Source organism: Scatophagus argus, chromosome 10 (assembly GCF_020382885.2).
Source record: "Scatophagus argus isolate fScaArg1 chromosome 10, fScaArg1.pri, whole genome shotgun sequence".
NCBI classification, from domain to species: Eukaryota; Metazoa; Chordata; class Actinopteri; family Scatophagidae; genus Scatophagus; species Scatophagus argus.
This window is the reverse complement of record NC_058502.1, coordinates 10,858,420-10,884,921: the sequence shown is the minus strand read 5'-3', so window position 1 is coordinate 10,884,921 and position 26,502 is coordinate 10,858,420. Positions and strand designations below refer to the sequence as shown.

The window sequence follows — 26,502 nt, the reverse complement described above, 5'->3', positions numbered from 1 at the left end:
TTTAGGTTGTTAACATGTAAAGTGTCATGTTAACACAGTTACATCCATCAAGACTTTTAAAAAAAAAAAAAAATCACTTCAAAAATAAACATAACACGCCAAGAATTCATTATTATACAACTCAGTAACATGCAATAAAGGGAAAACCAAATTGTTTAGACAATTAAAAACTAAACTCAAAAAATAACAGACTTAACTAAGTACAACATGGAATAAAGTGCCTTTTTTAAGTGTGGGATACTGATATATAAATATTACATAAACTGATGCTTGATATATTGTCATATACCTATAGATTTATTGTTGTTATCGGGCACTTTCATCTATTAACAGTGTTTAGTAAGTCTATACACCTCTGTCTATGTACGCAATCAATGGTGATACCTCTTTAACGGTTGCACGACAGGAAACTCCTTTTTGACCCAGTTGCTAGGATACCAACTCATGTTCCCACCTCTTTTCCCAAGAAAAATGTTTGGATTCGTTAGATTTTCTGCCGTCAAGATGTAGCAGCTGTCAGCAACAACGAAGATAAAGTAACGTTAAACCAATAACCGGACGATAACGTTTGATATGTAGTCAGGAGATAAATGGTTTTAGATGATAATAAATAAATAAGTAAGTATGTAATACATCTAAATCAGAAGACTTACACAAAGAAGGACATGTGTGTAAGTTTTATCTCTTCGTTTTAACATACGTTGCACTGTTAGCTTGATCGGGTTGAGTTACGATAGTGTCATCTACAAGAATATGAGCTAGCGAATAAATGCTAAGGTATCGATCTTTAGCCAGTGAATGCTAAGTTAGCTAAAGATGACATCATTTTGTCCTGCAGGATGTGGTCGCATGAAGGTAGAAGCTACTGACCAAATCCTTCGGAAAAATATTGTGCCACTTATAGCCGTCTAAGTGGTTTTTGGGTTTTTTTTTCACCGTAAAGATAAATGGCTAAAATATAGGGGTTGGCTGGGGTTAGTTAGCTGGCTCTTTTTAGCTTTGTGGAACCAGACTGCAGCAGATCTGTTGCGATGTGTTGGCTGCCGAGCGTACGCTTGGTATATGATTCATAAAATAAAACTGGAGAAACTGTTTTTGAGGCAGAATCTAAAGCAGCTGCCCCGAACCTTCTTCTGAGAAGGTGGAGCGAACAAATTTCCCCAAACGCTCTTCTAAGTTTTACTGGCTATCCCTACCAAAGATCTGAGTGTAGCCAACACCAGACGTAAACAAAGCTTTGTATTTGGCTCAGCGTGGAGTCTGATAATTGAAAACGGGCACTTGAAATAACATTCCTGTTAGACATGTATAAAATTATGAAAATTGTGGTAGATTTTGAACATGTGACTGTTCTTCTTTCTCAAGCAGCTATTGTTGATTCACCTTATCTGACCTGTGAAAGATGAGTGAAGAGATGGATTCTCAAGGAAGGTAAAGCTGTTAGGGTTTTGAGTGCTCTTGTTTTTAAAACAGCAGCAAAAAAAAAAAAAACATGTTTATGCCTTGCATGATTTGTGCGTGTATTATTAATGAATATGCGCATAGTGGGCTCTAGATAAGAGGAAGATGGATCATTATGATCATACATATTGTACTTGCAGTCTGCTGTTAAGCTCTTTCCTCATATTGTTCTCTTTTTGTCCTGGTGCAGTGTGACAGCTGATGTCGAGCCAGAGGTTGTGAAGAATGATGTTCCCAAAGCAAACTTAACAGATAGAAAAGCTGACATGTTCCTCGGAGCTAAAAAACATGACACGACAAAAGACCGTGCGCTAATGGAAAATACACAAGATGTTGCAGCGTCTCAGGAGTCGATGGACTGTGAGTCTGTAGGTGGGCTGGATGAGTTTGTCCTTGCAGGCAGCAAAAGTAACACTGCTCAAACACACTGTTCAAATGGACAGAAATCAAAGAGGTCTAGTTCACCTGGTCCTCACCCTGTTAAAACAACCTGTGTTGCTGCACACTCTTCAAATCCAAAGCTCATCCTCTGTCTTAGCAACAGTCCAAGGAAGGGTGTAAGTACACCCAGTGATGTGGAGATGCTCAGTCCAGACAGCCCCGTTTCTAAAACCATGCTTGTCAACAACTCTGAAGACAAGGATCATGATGACAGTGCATGCGCAGAGGACTCTGGCTTTGCAAAGCCTCAGGTAGTAGAATCTACGCAGTCTGTCAAAGACAGGGTCCATTTGGTTGCCATGGGAACTGAGGATGCTCAGATGGCAGAGTACAGTGGCTCATCTGATATGAGCCAGGACTTAATTGGATGCCAGTCAGGTGCAATTTTTGAAAGGTACTTGTGAACATTTTTAATTCTTTGTACCACTTTTTTTATGTGTTATGGTTAGTGAATCACCTGTTTCTGCTCACATTGTCCTTCAGTTGCAGTGTGGTAAATTGATCTGTTCTGTTGTTGTTTTGTGCAGTGTTTCGTTCGCATTGCACAACATGGACAGAAGATGGCTGGGGACACCAATAGATGAGCTGAATAGAATGCCTCAGTGTGCTCCCCCTTTGTCTTACCTGAAAGCAGTGCCTAACCACACTGTCACTGTCAGGGTGAGTCAACATTCACATGTTCTGAATGTGTTTTTGTATGTGGCATGTTGTGAGAAACACTCCTGTCATAAAAAGAACGCTTACGGATGTGGCTGGCCATGTCATGATGGCTCTACTCTTTTAATGAAAGAAAACAAGATTGGATCACAATGGAAAGACTATGTACAGAAGGCTGTTTAGATGCAGACAGTTGGAACAAGCGACAGAGAAACAGTTCTGGTTAAATTAAAGCCATCCTCAATGATCCCCCAGGGCCTCTTGTCAGTAAAGCTCCTATTAGACTGTGGCCTACAGTTCTAGTACCTTAGGAACACTGTCAGTGCCGCCACCCAAGCTAGATTGTCTATCACTCCCTAAATCACAAGAATGCTGAACTTTTAATAACCATTTTAAGAAAATCACATATCTACATTAATTGATCAGGATAGCTTTCAGTTGTTATTAAGTCAACCATCAAAGGAACTTCTGACTTTTGGTACAATAAGTGTTTATTTTGTGTTCCCATTATCTCTATGTTCAGTTTTAAGATAAGGTAGTAGACCTACATAGCAGTCTTCTATTTCATTTTATTTAGAAGTAACGATCACAGACAAAGTGACAATGTCAATTTTCTGTAATCTGTTATACCATGTTCTAAGTTTTAAATACTTAAAAGCCAACTGTTGCAACTTTTAGATGAGCAAAGAGAAAACAGGTACCTAGATCATCACTTCTCAACACACAACAGTACCTTGTAAAGACATTTCTTTTTCTCTGCTTTTTTGTTTCCCTGTTACAGACAGATCTCCTCAGAGAGGATGTTGTCCCTGTCTCGTACCCTACAAAGTTCAAAGACGCGTGGGACGATGTGTCTGTGAAGATGCCGTGCTCTGAGAAAAATCTGTTTCCTATGGAGACTGAGGTATACTAGTGCATGCGTTTTGAAACATGTCAACTCAGTATAACAAGATTAGTCACTGTAGGAACACTGTTGCAAAAGTAGTGTGTCTTTTGGCTGTGTAATATAGGATGGAGGTGGTGTCCAAAGTCGGTGGGAGCTGATCCGCACTGCCTTGAAGGGAGGATTCAAGAGTTCTCTGGATGTGAGGGTAAGACAGCTATGCTGGGCTGAACTCAATTGATTCTTAGGTGCTTTCTCTTTGACAGCATTTACTCATATGTGGAATGACTTTTCATTCAAAGTTTTCTATTCCTCCTGAAACACCAAAACCAGACCAACCCAAGAGGGCTCATTGTCTTCTTCTCTCTCCCTTTCGGATTGCAAACAATAAAATTGCACATTACATCCATTACATTTTTAGAAGTGGCAGAGACAGCAGTTGTTGTTTTCAGAGTTATCAGTTTCAGCAGTTTCAATAGAGAACCTCTGCTCATACTTTGAACTTTGAACCAATTGAACTGTCAGATACATAAAAGTTATTCCAGAAATGACCAGACGGTGGCAGAGTTTTCAAGAAATATATAATATATAGTGGAGTATAATATACTCTACTATATATATATATTCTCTCTCTCTCTCTCTCTCTCTCTCCATGTATATATATATACATAAATATATAGTAGAGTATAACATTCTGTATTAAAAGAAGACCTGTATGTTGTAATATGAACTATAATTGTGCATGTGTTTCATATGTTTAAAAATAATCTTCTATGAATAGATAACTCCTAATTATCCTCTTTAGGATGCGATACTGAGATACAACACAGCTCATGCAAAGAAATGGGACTTCACTGCCCTGAACCTTCTTTGCACAGAGGTAAGCTGTCCAAAATATGAGTGCTACCTCATTTTTATTGGCTAGTCTTGTATAAAAGATAAAGCAGGAAGATTAAAACAAATTCCCTAAAGCCTACTGACCTACTCTATTGCTAAACTGCGTCTCATCTAAGCTTCTTTGCTGAACATGAAGCATATGACATTTGAATCCAATTCTTTGGGTGGAAAATCTCCTTTAAAGAAATGCAATTTTTTTGATCTCTTAATTTGCCATATAACAGGCCTATATATTTGCAGTTTGAGAGAACTGACATGCAGCCAGTTGTGTGTATCATATCTCTAACGGCCAGCCCATGTGAACTTTGCCATGTAGAGGCTGCACATGAAGCCACAGTCCTTTAATATGTATAAAATATACCTTAATGAAGAATGAAGCTGATACTAAATTAGAGTTGTTATCACAAAGGGAGCTTGCTTTTCTCCGTTTGACTGCATTTCCATCAGTATGCGTCGTCCCCTCCCAGTACCTTGGAGTCTCATGCGAGCAAATTGGCATCATATACTGTAGTTAGGACAGATGAGCACAGAGCATGGCGGCAGCAGCTGTTGCAGGTGAACCAGGGGGATGTCTTTCTGTTTTTCTTTCTCCCTCCTCTTTTCTTTTGTCACTTCTTATCTTCTGTGCAGATACTTAGGGGGTTTAATTATGTACATGTTGTTAGAGAAACTTATTCTTGTGTGGGATGAATATTTATTTTCGTTGTTCTGAATTACTTAACTGTTATATAAATTTACGATTTTCAAGTAATCATCTGTCCGATTTCAGAATTCCACACTAGTCAAGGCAAATCCTGTTCCAGGTACTTCTTTACTGGCTCTCGGCTATGTTTCTGCCCGTGTAGGAAGTCTTTCTAACCCGACTCTGTCAGATTCCTGATCCCTCTGATGAAGAATAACGTAGCAGTCCCTGCGAGTCCATGTAATTTATCATATTTGTTGCAACAGTTCCTTGCTAATAACTACTTAGCATGAATGTGGTAGATTATAAAAAGTTTATGAATGACGCAATTTATAATTTTGTATTTATGTGGGTTGTTAGCAGCACGTGTAGGCAAGGACTCAGCAGATCTGGGTTAATGGAGAGGGTGATTCATGCAAGTGGGGTTCTTTTTAGGAGTCAAGTGACTCAGGACCCATGTATGTCTAATACATACATTATTAGTAGTTTTGCCTGTCTACTGGCAGTGTGTTTGCTTTGAAATAAGTTTACATACAAACCATGTTACAACAAAAGAAAAGAACACAGAAGCTTTTAATAGATTGCAAACAGATCTCAACCAATAGCCTAATTTGATTACCTGCATTTAGTAAAGCATTTTTTTCCTGAGTGAGTTCATGTGTTAGTTGCAGCCATCATGAACAACATCAGTATTCTAATGGAGCTTTTACACTTAAGTGGAAACATTTAATACTTGTTGCGGTTCCGTCAGACTGATATGTGAACCACTGATTACTCAGCTAAATTCAGGCCACTCCAAAAATGTCCCCCACTGAGATAATTTCTCAGAGTAAAGCAGAGAGCTTGGTGGATCAATAGCTGCCCCAGCCTTTTTATAGCTTAATCCAATTTAATTAAAACGTCCTATTAAATCTGTAAGGATGCTGAGTAAAGTCAACAAGAAACTTGTCCGTCCAGGAGTCTATTGCATCAGCAGCTGCTCTCACTGTTCTGACTCCTGATCACAGTATTTCCCTCTATTTTATAATTTCTTTCCTGCTGAGGAATTTAGCAAGGGACGGTGGTGCTCAGAGGAGAAGGAGAAGGTTTTAATGTCAAAATTAATAGAACTCATAGGTTTTTAGCATGTGTAATTATTGGAAAAAGTGATACAGGAATGTGGATGGGTACATGTGTGAAGACACAGAATACCCGCTGGTGATGACCACTTTCTGTCAGTTACATTTGTATCAGTTGATGGATCCGGGATGAGGGACCATTCAATGCATCACGCCGAAACATTGAGCAGTAATGATTAACAGCTGCCATTCCACAGCAGACATGCACCACTTTAAGAGATTTATTTTTCATACACAGACTAATGGAATTAAGAATAAATTTTACTGCTTCTCTGCTTGAATCTTTTTTTTATATGTTACTGCTTGTATGTTGTAGTTTGAATCATAGGTGTTGTACTCTTCAGCCAGCACCATCTAATTAAATCTGGAGCAACGTTCGTGCAGCACTGGGGTAATTGTCAAGAGCTACATTGCCCCTGAGCCATTGATTGACACCCCGCTGAATGTGTAATAGCCATTGGGGGGGTCGGACAGTCATACAAATTAGGGCTTGTCTGTAAATTGTCTTAGTGTTTCTCCCTTGCCAAATGAAACTGTCACTGTGTCACTTTCTGATGAATGTCTGATGGCTGAGCAGGAAAAGCAGCCCAGGAGTAAGTACTGCTGATGTCCCAATACATAAACATTCAGCAGCAATGTGATGGCCAGTGGTGAAGTATTCACATCTTACTTTAAGCAAATACTCTACTGCACTTCAAAGTCCTGCATTCACAACTTTACTTAAATAAAAGTTCATGGTATGACAGTGTATTTTCTGGCTAATCAGTCCTTTATTTAGTTAAAGAATTAGGAGAATTTTCTCAACCCATAACTACCTAAACACAATGGACCATTTGTCTTTATGGGTGTGAGACAAATAAACAAGTGCAATGTCAATATTTTCTCCTCCTTGACTTGCAAATTTGAGATGTGCTACCCTTGCATAATCTTTTAGTAAAAAGCACAGTAAGTCTTAACTTTGGACTCTGGATGCGTTCTGTTTGCCACAACACAAATCAGCTCATTTGTAACGTTATTCAGCCATTGTTGTTTAAGCAACATCGACCAGTTACAAGAAGCACAAATCTATGGGCAACGCATTACGTGGTATTTCACGCATAACAATACCATAGGTACTTGCCTACAGGCAACAGTAAGACAGTATTGTGTATGCAACTTGCTAAACTGGACGCAAAAAAGACAAAAGCCCATTTACAATCGATGCAGCCAAGCAAGCAGCCATTTTATTTTGCAAACTCTGTGTCCTATGTAGACGACTGAGTTGACAAGTTGGAATTCTGACTTCAGGGGTGTTCTGTTTGTCACTTACCGGAAATAACTCGGAAAATGACTTAAGAGTACAAATCAAATGCAGCATTATTCCACCACTGTCACTTTGCATAGTCTTTAGCTCACTTTTCTGCTTTGTCACTTTTTTTTTTCAATCTCTCCTGCGGTGATTTGAAAAATGACTGAAATGTCCCTAAATGCATTGAAAAACATTCTTAGAAGACCATTAAATAAAAATATAAAATGGAAACTAGGTAGGTAGGTTGAGCTGCCAGGAAATGAAAATAACTGAAAGATCAGAATGGATGAAAGATCAGAGTGTAGTCCATCATTAACCTATGCAGCAGTAAATCTGGACTGTCCTGCTGGAGCTCAGTCTGTCATATGTATTGATGTGAAAGCTGCAGTTTGTATGTGCAGCCTAACCTGTGTGTAATCATTTTGGCTGGCTGCTGTAGCTGTGGAAGCGCTTGAGATCATCTTTCTACCCTCATCCTACTGCATCACCCACTGCCATCTATTAGTCCCACAGGAGCATTTTATGATGTCTGCTAGCTCATTACTTCTGACAGCATTTAGTTAGACCTGCTCTGCAGCCATATAAATGCCCCCCAGCCAAATCAACTGCCAAAGACTTCCAGTTGAAAATCAAGCTACCCTGCCAGTCTCTGCACAACTGGTCTTTTGCATTTGCTTCAGTAGGTCCATTTGATCAGCTCGAGCTTCCCTGTTCACCTTGATAGAATAAGAGAAGTGATTGATCACAGTGGTATTCGAAGCCAGTACACCCATAATTGATTGTGTTGTAAATCTGAGTCTATGATGGAATAACTGGATGTTTATTTTAGAGGAATTGCACATGGATGCTGAGGTAAGCTACAAGCTGAAGTATGGATGCCTCAGCTGTGGCAGGCTCATTCCCAGATTGATGGTAGTTTCTTCTGAAAGAGATTCTGTGTGGGGAGTGGCTCTGCAGCATTTCTGTTTCTTCTTTCACCACTGAACTATTGGAATTATTGATATGTGAGGATTGGAAGTTCACCCTAAAACAACAATAAACCTCCACCTCAACCTTTACTAACATAGATTTCTTATTAGATATGAGAGAACTGAGGATCCGTAGATATTGGGATTAGGTTATGACCTTGCACTCTTTATTAAAATTTCCTCAAGTTGTTGGCTCATACTGTCTCTTTGTCTTTACAAGACAACGCTAAGCCCTAACAGAAATTACTGAAATTGCACATAGTGCTTTCAGGTTTTATTGTTTTACCAGATGAAGCTGAACTGTTGAAACAGGTAGGGTGAGGATGAACTGTTCATTGACAGTACAACTTGAACTCCAAAAAAGTTGGGGTGTTATATAAAATGTAAATTCAAAACAGAATGCAGCCTTCTGTAGAATTGGTGATTTTGAAAATTGGTTCAGTTAAAGAGACTTTTTTTTTTTGTGGAAAGGGATTATTGGTATCAGTCTCAAAGTTTGGTTGGCTACTTTTTTATCATTTAATAGTGACTAACAAGATATGTAAACGCAGAAAAAACAATCTGTTTTCCAGAAATGTAAGCAGTCATTAACAGAATTGTCCAAATATTTTTTATTTTCTGTTTGGTTGTGGCTTCAATGTTGGATTAATCTTCTACTTAGCGTTTTGATGGGAAAGATCAGTGGTAGTGGCCTGTTACAAACCAGTATGTCACTTCAGATCTAATCAGTCACTCTGACTGCTGACTCTCAGTAGCTGCTTGCCTAACTAGGCAGTTAGCTCCACTGAGAGATCCCATTTAACAATACTTCTGCATGTATGTCTTTTTTCCACCTCTCTCTTTTCTACAGTGTCTTGAGCACTGTGAGGCACAACACCTGTTTGAGGTCGTACTACCAGCTATGGTTGAGGTAGCACTCAGTGCTCCTTCCATCTGCACAATGGTAAGTTTTAGTTCACTGTTTTTGTACGCAGTGTATGTTAAGGGGATTTCTGTGATTTGTGTGAGGAAATGGAAAGGTGAGCTGTTGCGATATAGAGCGTAGGGCATGGGTTTACAAAGTCTGTCAAAAGATCAGCAGGGCTTTGGCATATAGGAGGGAGTATGTAAGTGTGTGCACACAAGGAGGAGAGGCAACGACTGAGATGGTGGCTGTTATACAAGACCAGCTCATGAGTTACAACTGCTAGATAATGAATGCCCCTTTTTGGTCTACTCCAAGAACTGCTTCATTAGAAAAGAGGACTGAGAGAGCAGAGGTCTGTCTCATGTCCAGTCATCCACCTTATGTGTTATGCTTATGAAATTTAAAATTCAGTCTGTTCCCTTGGGCTTCCACTCCTCAGAGCAGTATATTTTGAGAAACAGTGTTTGATATCATCCTGTCAAATCTCAGAGGCCCTCACTTTGAGTCATAGTAAAAACGTCTGATCTATGTCACAGATCCTTTAAATGTCATTGCCATTTGTCTTCGTTTTTGTTCTCTGTAATCAATTACAGCAAAGCGAGAATTCTATGGTTGGTATTTTTGTAATTCACTTATCTGTGTTTAGAGCCCTGAGTTTAATTTAATAAAGTTAATTCAGCTCCCACACTGGACAGGATAGGAAAACCCTTCCAGTGGTTACTGGAGATAGAAACCAGAGGCGGAACCTTAAGGAAGCTCAGGTTCAACCAGTGGAGGGAATTTCCACTACAGATTTCACCTCACAGTCATTTGTAGCAGGTGGATAATGAAGCTTTTGGACTCTCCATTGTTGCAGTATTAAGCGTCAAGGCTAATGTTTGTGTGTGTGTGTTATTAGAGCCGGTATTGATCTGCTAACTGGGCAGCCTTGGGAGGCTCTTTAGCCCTAATCAGTGAAGATAGATGAGCCTCATGTGTCTGACTGAATGAACCTTGGGGAGAGCAAGAAAACCAGGGCCTTAATTACTACCACCAATTTACCTAATGGATCTCTCCTTGTCTGCTTGCTAGATGGCTAAACAAATGATCTACCCCCACTCACCCTCAGACCTATAGCACTGTACCCACGTAACGTTGTTCGTCTCCACCTTTACTCTGTTCTGATTCTGATTTCACTTCTTCTTGTTGCTTGTTGCTTTTTCTCTTTATCTTTCTAGCCAATTCCCCTACTGAAGTCAAAGATGAACCACTCCCTGACTCTGTCTCAGGAGCAAATTGCCTGCCTTTTGGCCAATGCCTTCTTCTGCACATTCCCTCGACGCAACTCCCGCAAGTCAGAGTACTGCAATTATCCTGAGATCAACTTTTACAGGTAAAGGCACACAATCCCTTGCACAAAACTGGAGAGACACAAATCACTGATCATTAGCGAGTGAGTGAGTGAATTTTATTCAGACAATGAGAGTTGTTCCTTGAGTCTTTCAATGAGTCCCTTTGTAAGCCATTACTTCAAGTCGGAGCGTTCTCTGTGCCATCAGACAGGAGCATGAGTGGACTCATTAGCCCTGTTTAACTTCTTTTTCTGGTGCTAAATGATTGTGGAATGTTGCCTGGGTTTTATTGGCATAATAATAATAACAGGATCAGGTTCTCTCACAGTGTTCTCAGTAGTGTCCCTTGCCATTATTGGACATCCCATGCATTAAAAGGTGCCTTTTATTTTCATGGATCATTACAGCGATTCATTACAAACTGGTAGGTATTTGATTCAGTAGCCCTGTTTTCAGTAATGTACCATTCAGAGAAAAATTAACAGATTTCCATCAGGGGGCACTACTGCATTGAAAACCCCTCAGACATATTTAGTGTCCGGTCAATTTACACACAGTAGCACTGACTTTTCTTTTTTTAGAACACAGTTTGTGTCTCTTTTTTTTGTCCAAGAGAAAGTTTGTTTTGTTTTTGATAGTTGTAAGATCAGATTTCATGTACTGCCACAATCACCTCATAGACTTGAGAAATTGTGGGCAGGGCATATCCTTGAGCTCCATATTTCTGTTATGTCTTTAAGCGTGGGAGGTTCTGAGTAGGTGTGTTAAATTGGTGCTCTTTGTTTCTACCTACTCAGAACCAGTAGTCTGTTAAGAAAGCCAGGGATGGTTAATTGAAACAAATTGTTTTGATAGACTAGAAATCCACACCTGTCTATCTGTCTGTGGCCTCTTCATAATCTTGAGGTGTCACTTTACTTGGAATGAAGGAAAGCGACGTGTGAATGCAGTCAGTCCTGTGCAAGTAAGATTGATGACTGTTGCACTCTTGTGTTTGAAATACCCAACCTCCGCCCTGTTGGTCTGACATGCAGATGGCCGCAGATCTGACTGTGTTAACATGTGTAATTTGTCCTGTTTTGATATTTTTGCTCAAGACATTTAATTTGATGACATGCATCAGTCGTCTAACTGAATCTCTTGGACACTTAACGTATTCATGTATTTTGGCCAAAGCTGGTAGTCATTGAAGAGTTGAGATGTATAGGTGAGCTGGGGTTGGAAACAGAGTTATGAGTTTTTGTTACCAGCTCTGTTATTGTGTTTATATGCTGTAGGCACCTCAGTACACACTGAATGTAGTCCAGGTATCACCTCATCTCAATTTTCCATGTATCCCTCCTCATTAGCGATGTGTTAGCTAACTTCCAGTGGTGCTGCCTGACATACTGGACATGTCAGTTTGGTAATAGCTTATTATGATAGTACTTTTGTGGAATTAGTAGAATTTTTGTTAGTACTGTTATATTTTGATATTCCCTGCAATCTGCATGGGCCCTAACCGCTAACCACAGTTCAATTAGCCATCTGCTCTCCCTTGGTGGTTGAACAGTATTGTTTTATGAATCCAAGAGATGGTCATGTGTGTCATGATGTGTGAATTGGTCTACACACAGATGTACACACACACTATACGCCTTCCCTTCTGATCAAACGTTAGTGGCAGGCAAAGTGAAGAGGCCTCTGTAATAATGTAAGCATTGATTCCAGTTGCAGGGGCTGGCTGTTTCAGACCCATGCCAGCACTTGGGCCTGTCTTCACTATCAGCATTTCTGCTGGCAGCAAAATACAGGAAAGAGCAAGAGGGAAGGAAAGCCTTGGTATCTCTGAAAAGATGAGACAAGACAAGACAAGACAACCAGTGCAGTCTAAACTGGGCCCTGGATCGTTACTGGCCCTCCCTTTTCCTCTGTAATTGAGGGAGTGTCCGTCACTTTGCTTATCATCTACAGTAGCGCTCTGTCTTGGACAAGCGGAGTAGCAAGCAAGCAATCTGCTGATTGCTGTTTTGGCAGAGCTGTCAAGGTTTGCCCTCTGCTAAGTGATGGATAGATTTTTGGGGGTGGGGGGGTTAGGCAGGCTTATCTCTTTAACTTGTGTTTTCCCCTGTTGGAGAAGAAAATGACATATGAGATCTGTTTAACAGTTTAGTCAACAGTGAAAGCTCATTACTGAAAAATAAAGCCTGTTTTTGTTTTTGAACTGGTGACCATGAGGTGGGTTACCTTGTTTGAAAGAAGGTAGCCTAATTAGTAATGGTAAAACTGTCAGAAACATTATCTCCTGGTGTGCTTAATATAGTAAATAAGGTTACAGTGGATAAGAACCAAACAATTAATGTGAAATTTGAAACTTGCTGCGATATATTTTGTGACTAAGTCCTTCATAATATGTCTGCTGGAAGGTATGATATGTGCCTGCACTGGAAATATCACCCTCATCCACTTACACTGTCTCATAAGGTTGGTTGTCCTCCAGGGTACATTATGCCAAATTGACAAGGGGTTATGGGGGAGTCACAGAGCATGAGTAAGGCATTGTTAAAGGAATGCAAATGGTGGAGAGAACACACATTATATGTAGAAATTGCTTTGGATTTTTTTTCTCTTTGAAAGCCTTTCAGTGCATTACTTTTTTTATTTTATTTGTCCCCTTTGTTTTTATGTCCTTCCCAGGGTAGGATGAATGCTGAACTCTGATTAGTCATCAGCTTAGGTCGCTTTTAATGGAGGAAGAGTACCAGTATGGGGTGATTTAATCCATCTCTCCCTCCGTCCCTCCCTGCCTCTTCCTCCCTCCATCCTAATTTTTATGGTAACTCTGAAGAGCTGAAACACAGCCTCAGGCACTGCCATTGTATGAAGGATGGAGATAGATGGGAGAGACATCATACCAGTTTAAAAGCTTGACCTCACTCATGACATGCTGTAGCATGGTTGTGCAGTGAGCTATAGATAACAACTCTGAGTGAAACATTACATGTCTCTCTTCTGATAAAACACATATTTTAACTATAAAACTATATTTCAAGTACAGTGTCAGCATTTGCTTTTGTCAGAGACTCTTCACATGTACTATTTAACAAAGTCACCACCCTATAGAAAATATTTCTTTTGAACTCACACTCCTATTTGCTTTTTGTCACAGATTATTTGAAGGTTCTTCACCAAGAAAAATTGAGAAATTGAAAACCCTGCTGTGTTACTTCAGGAGAGTTACACAGAGCAGTAAGTATTAAAAATTCCCTGCATGATGTCGCAGCAACTGTTTCTCTGATGCTCTCCTTGTTTTTCAGCTGATGAACATTTTGTGATAATGATTTTCTTCCGTTTTTTTCAAGAGCCCAAAGGTCTTGTTACATTCACAAGACAAATGCTGAACAATTCTCCAAACTGGGAAAGGTATTACTTTCAGTTTTGTTCCTTATTACTGACCTTAACAAAAAAAGTGCTATGGTCTGGGTTAGTAAATATTATTTTCATATACAGTGACACTCCAGATTTGGTTTGTATCAGAATTTCATTCAAATTTGACTGAACAAATCATTTGATTGAATAATTCTGAAATGTGTTGATGTCTCAGTAGAGATCACCAAAACAACATCAACACATTAGAGTTCCTCTGACCTAAGGTTGAGGCAGCAGTTTAAATCCCATCAGGATCATGGAGGTGTCTTTACAGCAGGGACTGGAAGTCATTCACTGTCCCAAATAAAGCTCAGGCTTGAATCACAAATGCTCCTAATTCAACCTCACAAAGCCTTAATGCCAGAAAGGACGCAAGTGAATTTCTTTCAGAACTTTTAGTACATGCACACTTTGTTAAAGTGTGTTGCGGTTTTAGCCCTTTTACAATGAAATGAATATATGATGTTAAAACAGTTAATTACTCTATGATGAAAGAGTAATGTTTGTTTTGCTGTTGTTTCGTCAAGTTCCCAGACTCTGCTGACACGCCTGCATATCACTTGTGAGGGGACAATAGAGGATGATGGGTACGGGATGCTGCAGGTAGGATTTACTTTATAGTTTTACATCTAGTACAGTGATTTATTTGTTCCTGAGATAACTAAAGTGTGTTTTCCTGCCAATGCCCTCAATCATTTTAAAGTTATTTCCTTTTGTAACTGTGGCACCACACACTGGTTCAGCATGTCATACTGATATTATCTTTAAGCTTCCAAAGAGAGACTGTACTGCTTGTTTGAACAGTTGTCCACTGCCTGTAGGAAATCTTGATGGGAGGTGTATTTTTTGTGCATATCTGAGAAAGTGATTGGTTCTATGTCTGTATCGAGTCGTACCGTCTTCTCACTCCGGTCCGTTTTCTGGATGGCCGTTGCATATTTTTATTTTTATTTTTTTTTTAACTCTGGCTTGACATCTGATAGATACACTTGAGTAGCTCAGAGAGACAAGGGTGGAGGTAAGGACCCTTGGGTGGGGGATGAGGGAGAAGGAGGCGCATGGAGGGAAAGATGACGAGGGTTTCATCTCACTGGGGCAACCCACTGGGCCAAGAGACCTGCAGGAGGATTGATGGCTACCTCAGCAGGCTGGGCACAGGCCAAGTGTTGAGCTTCGATAGGGCACAGTGGGCTGTCATTCTGTCAGGAGGTGAGATTGAAGGGTGGGGAAGGGGGGCGTAGGGAGTGAACCAGTGAAGGAGCTGAGGAGTTGAGCGACTGGTTAGACAACATACACACATGCACGTACAAACACACTCACTGTCACACACATTGACGTAGCTGTGGGCCAGTGAGCAGAACCTTCACCCCTGACAGACTTGTTTAAACAGCAGCATTGTGAGTGAATGGGCTGGCCTCTTATACATGCCACAATAACAAGGTCCACTATCATATCACAATATTTCCTACACTGAAATAGGAAATAAACACAAGCATCCATAATTCTTGAGTGATCTCATCAATAATCCATCCATAATGACGGTTTTTTTGTATAAAATTTGTGAAACTACATGTGCAAGCTATCCCAATGGATTACTGGTACCATGAATGATGACTGTATACCATTTATTCTGCAAAGGCCAAATGCCTTTGTGGTAATGAAATTGAAAATTGCTTAGTGCTTTCATGCCGTGATCCTAATGTGTCCAAAAGTTAATTCTTTCTAATTCTTTCTTAATCCCTTTTTTGCCCATCATACACTCTCACGGCAGGTGTCATGAAAATCAGCCTGGTAGGTTTTCTGTTACACAAACAGTGAAACAGAGACAAATGAAAACATAACCTCCTTGGTGGAGGTAGGGAATAGTGTTTCATACAAATACATTGGTTTCGGTCCCTTTGATTATTTAACTAACTATGCACTAATACAATATATATCCAATATATTGGCCCAGCTGATTGGTCTGCCTGTACTGCGAATAACATATTTAAAAAGTCACCTTTTCGCTGTTGACCTTCAGCAGAGCTCAGTTCCCACCACCAGTTGGTCCTCTGTATCTATCTGTTTTCTTGCCATTTTGTTTGTCTTCCCATCATCAAAATAAAAGTAATGATAAATACTGAACCTGACTTAAGCACCCACTTGTTTGTAAGCCATGTTAATAGACTCCCATATTCAAAAATTGAGGAGATTTGTTTCACTGCTCTGCTAACTATAGATTTTATTGGTATTTGAACTATCTCTTTAGATTTCATGTGTGTTGTTTTGCTACAGTTTCCTGATTTGATTATTTACAAGCAGGAAGCACTGCGGCGATCCTTAGACATTTATCTGTATTAAATGACCACAGCAGTGACAGATAATAGGGAGACACTAATAGATTCATTTGTCCAAATAATGGAAGTGACAGTAGCTAAACCTCACAGTTCTTCTCAGCTGCACTGAATGGGCAGAGCAAAGGACAACATAATAACACTGAATCAGCCCATTGTTTTGTTTTGAATGTATGGTTAATCTGATCACATTGCAGCTTGCATACTATTTATAAATTGAATTTGTCAAAAAGATCTCAGTTTTAACAATTCAGTGATGTTTATTTTTTTGTTTCATCAGGTGGATTTTGCAAACAGGTTTGTAGGTGGAGGAGTTACAGGACACGGACTTGTCCAGGAAGAGATCAGGTTCCTCATCAACCCTGAGCTCATCGTCTCTCGCCTCTTTACTGAAGCTCTGGAATCCAATGAATGCCTCATCGTCACAGGTACTTAGTTACACACACACACACACACATAATTTTTTTGCTGCCGCTTGGTGCTTTTTCTGACATTAACTGAGCCTCTTGTACACTTTTGATTAGTTTGTTTTATCCAGAGCTCAATGATTCAAATAAGTCTTCATTTCACTAAATATCTCGTCTCGTCGGCACATAGGATTGCCAGTTAGCTAACAGTAATCAAAGGGCAGACATGCAGCAGATTATGTAGTAAATTAAGCAAATATTAAAAGTGCGGGATGAGTTTGGAATATGCTCCAGTTATGTTTATATTACAATGCTCAGCCTCCTGAGGAAAGCTCAAGTCCGTGATCATCAGAATGCGGAACATGGGCACCCTGTGGACCCACCGTCAAACTGCCTGGTCCTCTGGCTGGCTATTCCCTGGAGCTGACGGCAGCACATTGGCCAGACTATAGGAGGTTACTCTGGAGCTTTTGGCGAATCACTAAGCGTGTCTGTTAGATGCAAGAGGTGTCACTTGAATTTATTTTTGTCAACTGTTGTGCTGAGTCTCAAACTAGTATTTCTGTGTGCTTCCTGAGATCCTGAAGTTGAGTTTTTTGTTTTTTTTTAAGATAAGGACTCATACATTAGTTGTTCTGTCTGATTTTATTGAGCCCTAACTGCCTTCTTGGGGAAGGTCTAAGAATATTTGTCGTTAAGTCCCAAATTTATCTTTCTGTATTTGTGCCTGTTCTTAAAGAGATAGGCTTATAAAAAATAGCATTAATTGTGTAAAAGAATGAAAATATGAAACAATAATAGACTAACTGGACCCAAATAATATGTATATATTTTTTGAAACACTGTCTGTTCCCTGGGACAAATGTAGTTGATGACACTTGGCTTATGTGATCAGATCCTTGTGCAGTCTAGTCACCAACTGTATTAGTGATTTCAGGGGCTGGATCTCAAGTTGAAAGTGTCTGGTTTTCCTCTCTGCTTTCTACAGATGATGTAAGTGAGTTTATCGGCCTGTGACCTTTAGCACACACTGGGGCTGTTTGTAACCATGTATGAAACAGATGGGTCAGCACCTCCTCTAGTGAATTGCCCACATTGGGTTTGGAACAAATAATTACGTCAAGTCAAGGATATCTTGAGTTCCCGTTCAGTAGTGAGGTTAAGATGGAGATAGAGCCTCAGCAGTGTCTCAGACATTGTATCAGACTGCTGAGATGAAAATGAGCCTGGAGGCTGGTTCAACCAACCCTCATTTTACTGGACACTAGGCAGTGAATGAGCTCAAGAATGAATGAGTATGTATCAATGTCTGAAATGATTTTCCTTCTTAGTGTCCTGTCTAGCTCTTACAGGCTGTGAGGAGATCCAAGGGAAGACCCAGAGTGCTCTGGAGGGATAACATATCCCACTTGGCATTAGGGTGCTACAGGATCCCTCAGGAGGTGCTGATAAGGGTGAAAGGCATCTGGACTACCTTATTATGCCATTACCAATTCATTTGGATCTTGCATAAGCATTAGAAAAAGAATGGATAGATGTATTTACTATTTTTGTTTGTTAAGTTTGTTAAATTCCCATAACAAGCTTATGGGGAGTGGGGGAATTTATGTCACACATATGCACACTCATGAAGGCAGTAATGTGCTCACACAGACATTAGATATTAGGACAGGTTATTTATAAGTTTCCACCCAGTGAAGCCTTGCTGTGTCCAGGGAATGGAGTGATTGTAGAGCAGTCAGAAAGTGTGCCATTGTTGCCTTGGTTTAATTCGTCGCTCTTGTTATCTGCCACTTAGCATCCTGTGGATCGATAGTAACAGATGTGTGGTGCCACCACACTAAAGACTCACTGTAATGCACTTTCATGTCATGTGGTGTATTGAACCTTTATTGCTTGATATTGCTTGTTATTTTGTTGGCGTTCCTCTTTCTCCTATAGAAACTACACGTGTGTGTCTTGCATGTCCTTCCATCAGTGCAGGTTGACCCACAGGTTGGGCAGATCTGGATCAGCTTACAAGTGAATATTACTGGTTTGGTCTGGTGGGTCAATAAGTGAAAAAGCACTCCTGAGTAAGTTATTTAATAATCATTTGTGAGTAACAGAGAGAGCAAAACATTGGGACAGAATTCATGTCTTTAAGGAAGAGAAACTTGTTTTGTTGCTGTTGAGCAATAGAGAACATTTTGTCTGCTTTTTTTTTTCCCCCACTGGCAGGGGAGAAAGAGAAGAAGACAAAAGAAAAAGAGCAGCAGTGTCATTATCTTGGAGAGTACCACGGCACAGTCTCAACCCTCTGTTTTGACAAATGTACTAATATATTGAAAAGGTTTTGCAAATTGTACGTCAGGTAAAGTTTGGGTGGTTGATTAGCTCATATTTCTGTGGATAGACTCTCACAGTTGGTCAGATGAGTGCAGGTTTTTCACAAACTGACTCACATATTTCTACTCTCCTCTTGAGTTATTTTCTTACCTTTAGGGAACACTGTGTGTTTATTGGGCTCCATTCATTTTTTTTCCTCCTTGTCCTTCCATCCAGTCTAAAGGTAAATCCATTGCATTGATTCACTTGGGACTGCCCGGTTATCCTTCATTTCTGTCTTGCAGGAGTGCTTTATTTTTCAACCCCCAACTCATTCTGCCTCGGTCAACCTGTCATAAGTGTTCTGCTCTCGCACTCGCCTCCTACTCTGGTCATCCTACATTTCTTTCCTGCCACACAGTTATACTTCGCCCACCACTGGTCAACTTAAGGGCAAGCACAGATTAAATTCATGGAAGCACTTTATGCTGTTGGCCTATTTGAAATTATTGCCAAAAATTGTGAAATAACAACATAAATGTACACCTGTATAAATATAAAATAGATTGTTGTATTGCTCGCCATGTTTTGAAATGGCTTTAATTGATTAATTAGTTTACTGTTTAATGTCCACACCATATTTATTTTATTGTCACTTTATCAAACTAGCTTTGCAAAACAAATATTTAATATAATCTTGTTCTGACTGGTGCCCGTACTTCACTTTGGCATTAAAAGAACCATCAGATGTTACAACCATTTGATGATACCAGCGGGCATCATTATCTGGTTTGATAAATCCATCTGTCTGACATGAGGGCATGTATTATAACTTAGCTGTGTGTGCAGAAACTCAAATATAGATTGTGCTCCCAAATGTCTGCACTTGATTGATTCTGTTTTTGTCTTTTTTGAGCTTGTGCCTAACAAGAGAGACACATGGGCAAACAAATTATGTGGAAAGTTTGCATGGTCTGGTGGTGCAGCCTGATCACTATTTTCTATACCTTGCTTGTTACTTATACTGTGGTTATAACAGCAGTCGACGAAAGGCCAACATGGTGTTAGAGCCCCTGACCCACACTGGTAGGAATATGAAACAAACACATAGACCCAGTACAGTTCGGTCAATGTAAAAATCAACTTCTGTCTTGTTTAGTACCTTCGTGCTCAGCAACCCAAGCGGCGTCTGTCTTGTATGGCGCCGTGCTGTCGTCTCTGAAACTCTCGTCTCTTCCAAGTCACCTTCAGTGGTTAGTCACCGCCCCTGCCTCCCATTACTCTGCCTCCCTCCATCTTTCCCTCCTCCTCCTCTCCACTTAACTTTATTACATTTGGACAGAAAGGAATTTATAGCCCAACTAAGGTCATTGCTCCACTAATGGAATGGACCAGTTACAGCAAAGATTCATTAAAACATTGCAGAATATTCCTTGCACGCATGCAGTGTTTTATCTTTAAGTCTAGTCTCTTGATTTGTCTTTGTTATTGTCTTCAGTTTGGTTAATCATATTGTTTTGTGTTTAAAGGGGTTTTAACATGGGTCTTCCAGTGCATTTGGAGCTTAGGTATCACATCGATTTAGTGTATATCCATTTTCGGATCGGAAGTTAGAGGACCACGATGCAATCTAGTGATGGAAGCCTGTATGCCAGGAGGCTGTCGTGGGCAGTTGATGGGATAAATAGGACCAAGGTGAAGGAGGACAGCTCTGTTGATGGAGGAAGTGATATGGGAGGCCTGTAGTTTGATGTTGGAAGGGGACGTTAGTGTTGTGAAAAGTAATTCATTTGACCGTCTGGAGTTACAGTGGCTCAGGATGGTTAAAATAAATGTTCTTTTTGCTCACTCAGCCAAGTCTTTACTTATCATAGAAACATAATTCTCATTTGCCAAGTGTTAATGTCATTGTTGGATTGTGTCCTGGTTTGTGTCCTGGCTTATGTCCTGGCCATTAGCTTGAGTCATACTTTGTCATAGAATGGCACAAAAAAAAAATCATTCACGCTAAACTTTGTTGTACAGTTGCAGTATTGCTAGATGGTAAATTCTTGAAATGAATTCAAGTTAGTTACGACAAAGTAAATGCAGAATTTATTTATTGCTTTTAAAGAGATACTTTCAGAGAAAATAATTAGCATTACTTTTAGAATACTTTTGATATTTTGTGGCAGTAATGGATTTTTACAAAACTGTCTCACTCTGCCGTTACAGAGAGGAGAACCTTAAAGGCTACATTAATCACATGTTTACTGAAGTAACTTCCTTATACCTAATGCATAATGCATGAAGTCTTTAATAGGCATCATTTTCTGAACTGGGTGCAGCTGTATTTGGAATGACGAATGATGAAATCTTGAGCACATACCAGTTCACATTATAAAAAGGCTAATGTCTTGGTAACAGAGGTGTGTTATTTAATGAATTGTATTTTTCATGATAGCATTTTTATTTCTTCAATGTTACTGGGGTTGGCTTATTTTGTTCTAACCATTTCTTTTTATTACGACTGAAAGCTTTTCATTTCAAACCCCAAAGCGGATTACCCATTAAATCAATGGCCTTTATTTATGACAATCCAATACAAGCTGATACTGTGTACTCACATGGGGAGCAGCACAGAAAGCACTAAATTTGATTTAAGAAATAAGGCGCTGAAACAGATTTCAGCCCACTGTGTGCTCTGACTGCTGTATACAGAGTAATGTCTATATTTTTTTTCCTTGACTTTATTTTTTGTTTTTCAGGCACTGAACAGTACAGTAAATATTCTGGCTATGCTGAGAGTTACAAATGGAAGGACAGCCACAAGGATGAGACTCCCAGGTAATTTTTCTTCCCACAGTGCTATTTGATATTTTGAGATGGTTTAGTTTTGGTAATTTAAACTAAAAATTCATAGTCCAAAAAGGAAAAGAAAGATGGAAAGACTAGTCATTGTTAGTCCCATTTCTCCCGTACTGTTTTGCTTTCGTTTTCAGGGATGACTGGCAGAGACGATGTACAGAGATCGTGGCCATTGATGCTCTTAGATTCAGGCACTTCCTAGAGCAGTTTCTCCCTGAGAAGATTGTCAGGGAACTCAACAAGGTGAGCAAAAGATGTCCTACTTGCTGTTTGCACACTGATTAAGTCTGCCCGCATCTTGGTGATAGGACACAAAAAAGCTTTGAAATACAATGTACCAGCGCTTGGTACTTTCCAAAATATGTTGTTATCAGTAAATGACAGGTAGGATAATGCTGAACATTATGATGTTCGTGACTAAAAGCTCATGCTGGTGAACTTTGACATATTGTCAGATACTGTTAATTAAAGGCTTGGTGATCTGTAACATTATTGAATTTAGCTCAGGGCTACCAAGAGCTTATCAGACCATACTACACAGCACCAATTTACAGTAGCGCAACTGTCATTTACTGCAGCTTTTTCTGTCGAGGAATTAATTAAAATGGTATTTACTTGAGTGCACTTAAAAAGCTTTTGTGTTCCACCAAACTGGAAACAACACTGCCACATGGATTTCAATATGGCACACTCTGAATTTTGAATTTCAAGATATTGTCCAACAAGATCATGAAAAACTTTTCTTTCATCTTTTTCATTCATTCCTTTCCCTCCTTCTACTTCCTGTGTATTTATCCCAGGCATACTGTGGATTTTTCCGAAGTAACATCAACAGCAAGCACCTCTCTGCAGTGGCCACAGGCAACTGGGGCTGTGGAGCTTTTGGTGGAGACACACGGCTCAAAGGTATCATTTGCTGAATTACATCCATCTGAAAAAGGCGAAGGAGTAGTGACAAGTGTGAAAAAAAAACCACAATTGTATGACTGATAAAGGTTTGCAATTTCAAAATTAAAATATTGCTTACAGATACATTTTAATTTTGAAATCTCAAGCAAGAGGTAAACATCAGACCAGTATTCAACTGAATTTGTTGTCCTAGCCAGTGATGCTCCTCTTGATCCAGTCTCTCTCAAACCCCTGTGGTGGATCAGTAGCTCCCCCAGGGTGTCACTCACCTGTTCCTTCCCTCCCTTTATTGATCAGCTGCCACACATTTATGTTTTCCATTAAAAGGGCAGTTGATTATGTGGAAGGGACACCATAAATCCAGGCTGAGGCAGGTCTCTGTGGGTATCACTCTTTACAAGCAGGGGCCCCTTACTGTCTGTTGGCGTACACCACACTTTAATTTTGTTTATACTTACATACTAGTAGTTAGTAACAGAGCTTCTCTTGCATGTTGTCACTTAGCTTGATTTAGGCTGTGCTGTTCTGAAACCCTCTTCTTCTCATAAATGTACCGCATTATGAATGCAAAGGAGACCAGTGTAACATGGGTATGATTGTGTACAGTTTCATATACAAGTGGTGCTAGTAATTTCCTTCACGGCATACTGCTGGACTTGACCAAGTCCCTGAGGATGATATCAGCTTCCGGGGACCCCTGCTCATTAGCCCTGGAATTAATATAGCTGGTATTTTTAGAAGGCAATAACTAAGTATTTTACATTGTAGTCCCAGAACTGACTTGAGATGTGGTAGTTACATAAGAATGAGCTGTAATGTTGTTGTAAAGATGGCAGACCTGTTGCAAATGATGGTTTTCTGTGTTTATTAATCTAGAATCAATATCCATTTTGTTAAATATTTAACAGTCTTAAGAGCTAATTTGCAGAGGCTAAAAGATTGAGTGCTGTTGATGAAGCTATGTTACCCGTGTGGATTATTTACCTTTCTGATACAAATTGCCCCTGTCACTTGTGTTTTTGTTTCTTTTTTTTCCTGCCCGAAGCAGTACCTTATCCAGTTATTGACCAATTTCTTCCTGAGCTGATTTGATTTTCGGTGGTCATTAACACTTTTATGATTTTCTTCTGACGTTGAAGGATACTAATGATGCTAATACCATACATGATTGTTGCCTAAATTTCCCTTTAGCGTTCTGCTGGTCCTCTTTTTCAGCCTTGATTCAGCTGATGGCTGCAGCAGAGGCTGGAAGGGATGTGGCATACTTCACGTTTGGAGATGCTCAGCTCATGAGAGATGTTCATGAAATACACACTTTCCTTACCAAAAGACAAGTCACCGTCGGTAAGATACACAAACAAATATGTTGTAGTAGTTTTGTTTCTGTCCTCGCTGCAGTCACACAGTTATTAGTTATTGTTTTGTTAGCCCTGCTTCTGTTGAGCTCCTACAGTAAATTACATAATGAGCAGGAATGGTGATGATATCAGCTACTAGTTGGATTGTGGGGCTCTTGGGGCTCATGTAGCATAGGTTGTCCTTGTTGGTGTCATTACAGCAACAGTATGCATAAATAACAGAATGCAGTCCATCTGTATGTTAAGTTATTCCACGTTATGGGCCATCTCAGTTACTCAACACATCCATTCAGCTTTAGCTGCAGAGTGGATTACTGCCTGAACTGACCCCAGCCTCAACACCCACCCCACCCCCCTTTTTCATTTTTCTTGCGCTGACATTTATTGAAGCCTTTCAGAGAAATTCCCCTCTAGCCATCCATTTCCTAAAGTGGAGCTACAGAGAAAAAGCTCATGGCTTCTGTGCGTGTATGTGCGCGTGTTTTATAAATGAACCCAAATACGCTGTCATTTTTCTTCGTTGTTCGGTTTCTGTACTTGCTTGTGTTTTGACTCTCAGCCTGTTTGTCCTTTTTTATCTACTTCTCTCAAATCCTGTTTTACCGGCCTCCATATTTCTTCCTTGTCTTGACCCTTGCACCATCTCCTCCCTCTCCTCCCTCTCTTCACTGCTTCCCTCTACCCTCCCAGGGTGGCTATACAACCTTTTGAACCAGTACTCCAGTTTGGTGTGTAAGAATTGCCGTACGACTCGACCTGACGTCAGTCTGTACAGTTTCATCTATGAGAAAGTCTCTTCCCATTCGACGACTGATGCCCCAGACTCTGCCAAGGATTCTGGCATGTCCCCTGTGACATCGGACTCTCATTAACTCGGGGAGAGCTGCAACTTAACCACCCTCCCCATCTCAACATGTAAAAGAGACTCCAGGTTCAGAAATCTCAATGTGCTCTCAACACTCAACACTTGTGCTTGCAGTCATTTTTTGGGTTTAATCTCTCCCACATACACACTCCCTTTAAGTTTGTGATCCCAACACACAAACTACCAAAACACAGTTTTGCCTTTCTCTTTGGTGGTATTATAGGAGCCTTGTAGTATGTCACCTAATGTGGTGAAATGTTTCAGAGACTTATAGCAATAGTAAATCCTGGTTGCTGTTAGCCCTTTCTTTAGTCTAAATGTGATGTGGAGTTCTTCTGTTTTTACACACTTATTACAAATATGGCCAAATATTCATCATATGCATGGTTGTGGACACATTTCATTATTGATAATCCAGGACATGTTAATCCCTATTTATATTGTCCCGTATTGTGTTTTTTTGGATGAGTTCTCTGTTTTCCATATCCAGGCTGTGGTGAGGTTCATGAATGCAGAGAGATGATGAGATGCCATACTGTAGTCTATGCATGGGTAACATTTATTTATCATATATTCTACAAATATATGCTGCTCTTTTATATCCACTAGGATGTCGACACTCAACTCACATATTGTCCTTATTTTAATATGATCCAAACTATCAACAAAATGGCCACTGCTATGAGCGAGACAGATAGGAATTTATGGTCGTTTTCATCTTAGATCAGTGATTCTATACTGAGTAATATAATCATTTTCAAATATATTCAGTATTAAGCAGAGTATTGCTACTGTACATACAATTAAAGGGTGGAGCAGATTAAGAAAGAATTGCACGCAAAATATTTTTGTTAATGTTTTTACTCAACGTTTACTTTGGAGATGTGGTTATTATTTTTTTTTATTATTTACTCTTCTGATTGACATTGTGATTTCTATTTAATGGGTTCAGATGGATTGAAGACTAAATGTATTGCGTAGTACTGTACTTAAGGTTTTTCTGTTGTACTCTTTTTATTATCATTTCTTTATTAAAATATATTCTGTTAAAATGGCATTTCTCTGCTCAGATCAATATGATTTGCTGCCTAATCACCTAATGAAGGATTAGCACAGTGCAAACAAAATCAAAACCGTTTGAGGGTCAGTTATTTACACCAACTACTGCCGTTGTTAACTCACACATTTTTATGTCAAGAGGACTCTTCTGCGGTATTCTGAGCATACCATTTCCTTACATCACTGCAATGTCATTATACACAGATGTTTATATGACAGAATTTATTTCAGATCTTCTTGTCATCATAGAGATTTCATGAATTTTTTTTCTGTGTTATTTTTGTAGTCATGCCTTGGCACCACAGGCTTATCACTTAATTTCCTGAAACCATACATTATTTGATCATTTGAAATGTGATTGATTTTTGTGATAGCA

General features: G+C 39.7%; 1 protein-coding gene across 4 annotated transcripts; it reads left to right on the top strand.

Annotated features, from left to right (window-relative positions):
* Positions 1 to 477: 477 nt before the first annotated feature.
* parga (poly (ADP-ribose) glycohydrolase a) lies at positions 478 to 26,200 on the top strand. 4 transcript variants are annotated; one of them, XM_046401118.1, is made up of 18 exons: positions 478 to 671; positions 1,369 to 1,431; positions 1,652 to 2,296; positions 2,430 to 2,562; positions 3,341 to 3,463; positions 3,570 to 3,650; positions 4,248 to 4,322; positions 9,246 to 9,338; positions 10,520 to 10,674; positions 13,782 to 13,861; positions 13,975 to 14,035; positions 14,569 to 14,644; positions 16,655 to 16,802; positions 21,836 to 21,914; positions 22,070 to 22,178; positions 22,736 to 22,841; positions 24,060 to 24,188; positions 24,893 to 26,200. In XM_046401118.1, the coding sequence occupies exons 2-18, from the start codon at positions 1,403 to 1,405 to the stop codon at positions 25,072 to 25,074; spliced, it is 2,304 nt and encodes a 767-aa protein (XP_046257074.1). In that variant the 5' UTR covers positions 478 to 671; positions 1,369 to 1,402; the 3' UTR covers positions 25,075 to 26,200. The 4 variants fall into 4 exon arrangements, with proteins under 4 accessions (XP_046257074.1, XP_046257073.1, XP_046257076.1 ...); XM_046401117.1 differs by having other exon boundaries at positions 1,366 to 1,431; XM_046401120.1 differs by lacking the exon at positions 478 to 671 and adding an exon at positions 722 to 855.
* Positions 26,201 to 26,502: the final 302 nt, after the last annotated feature.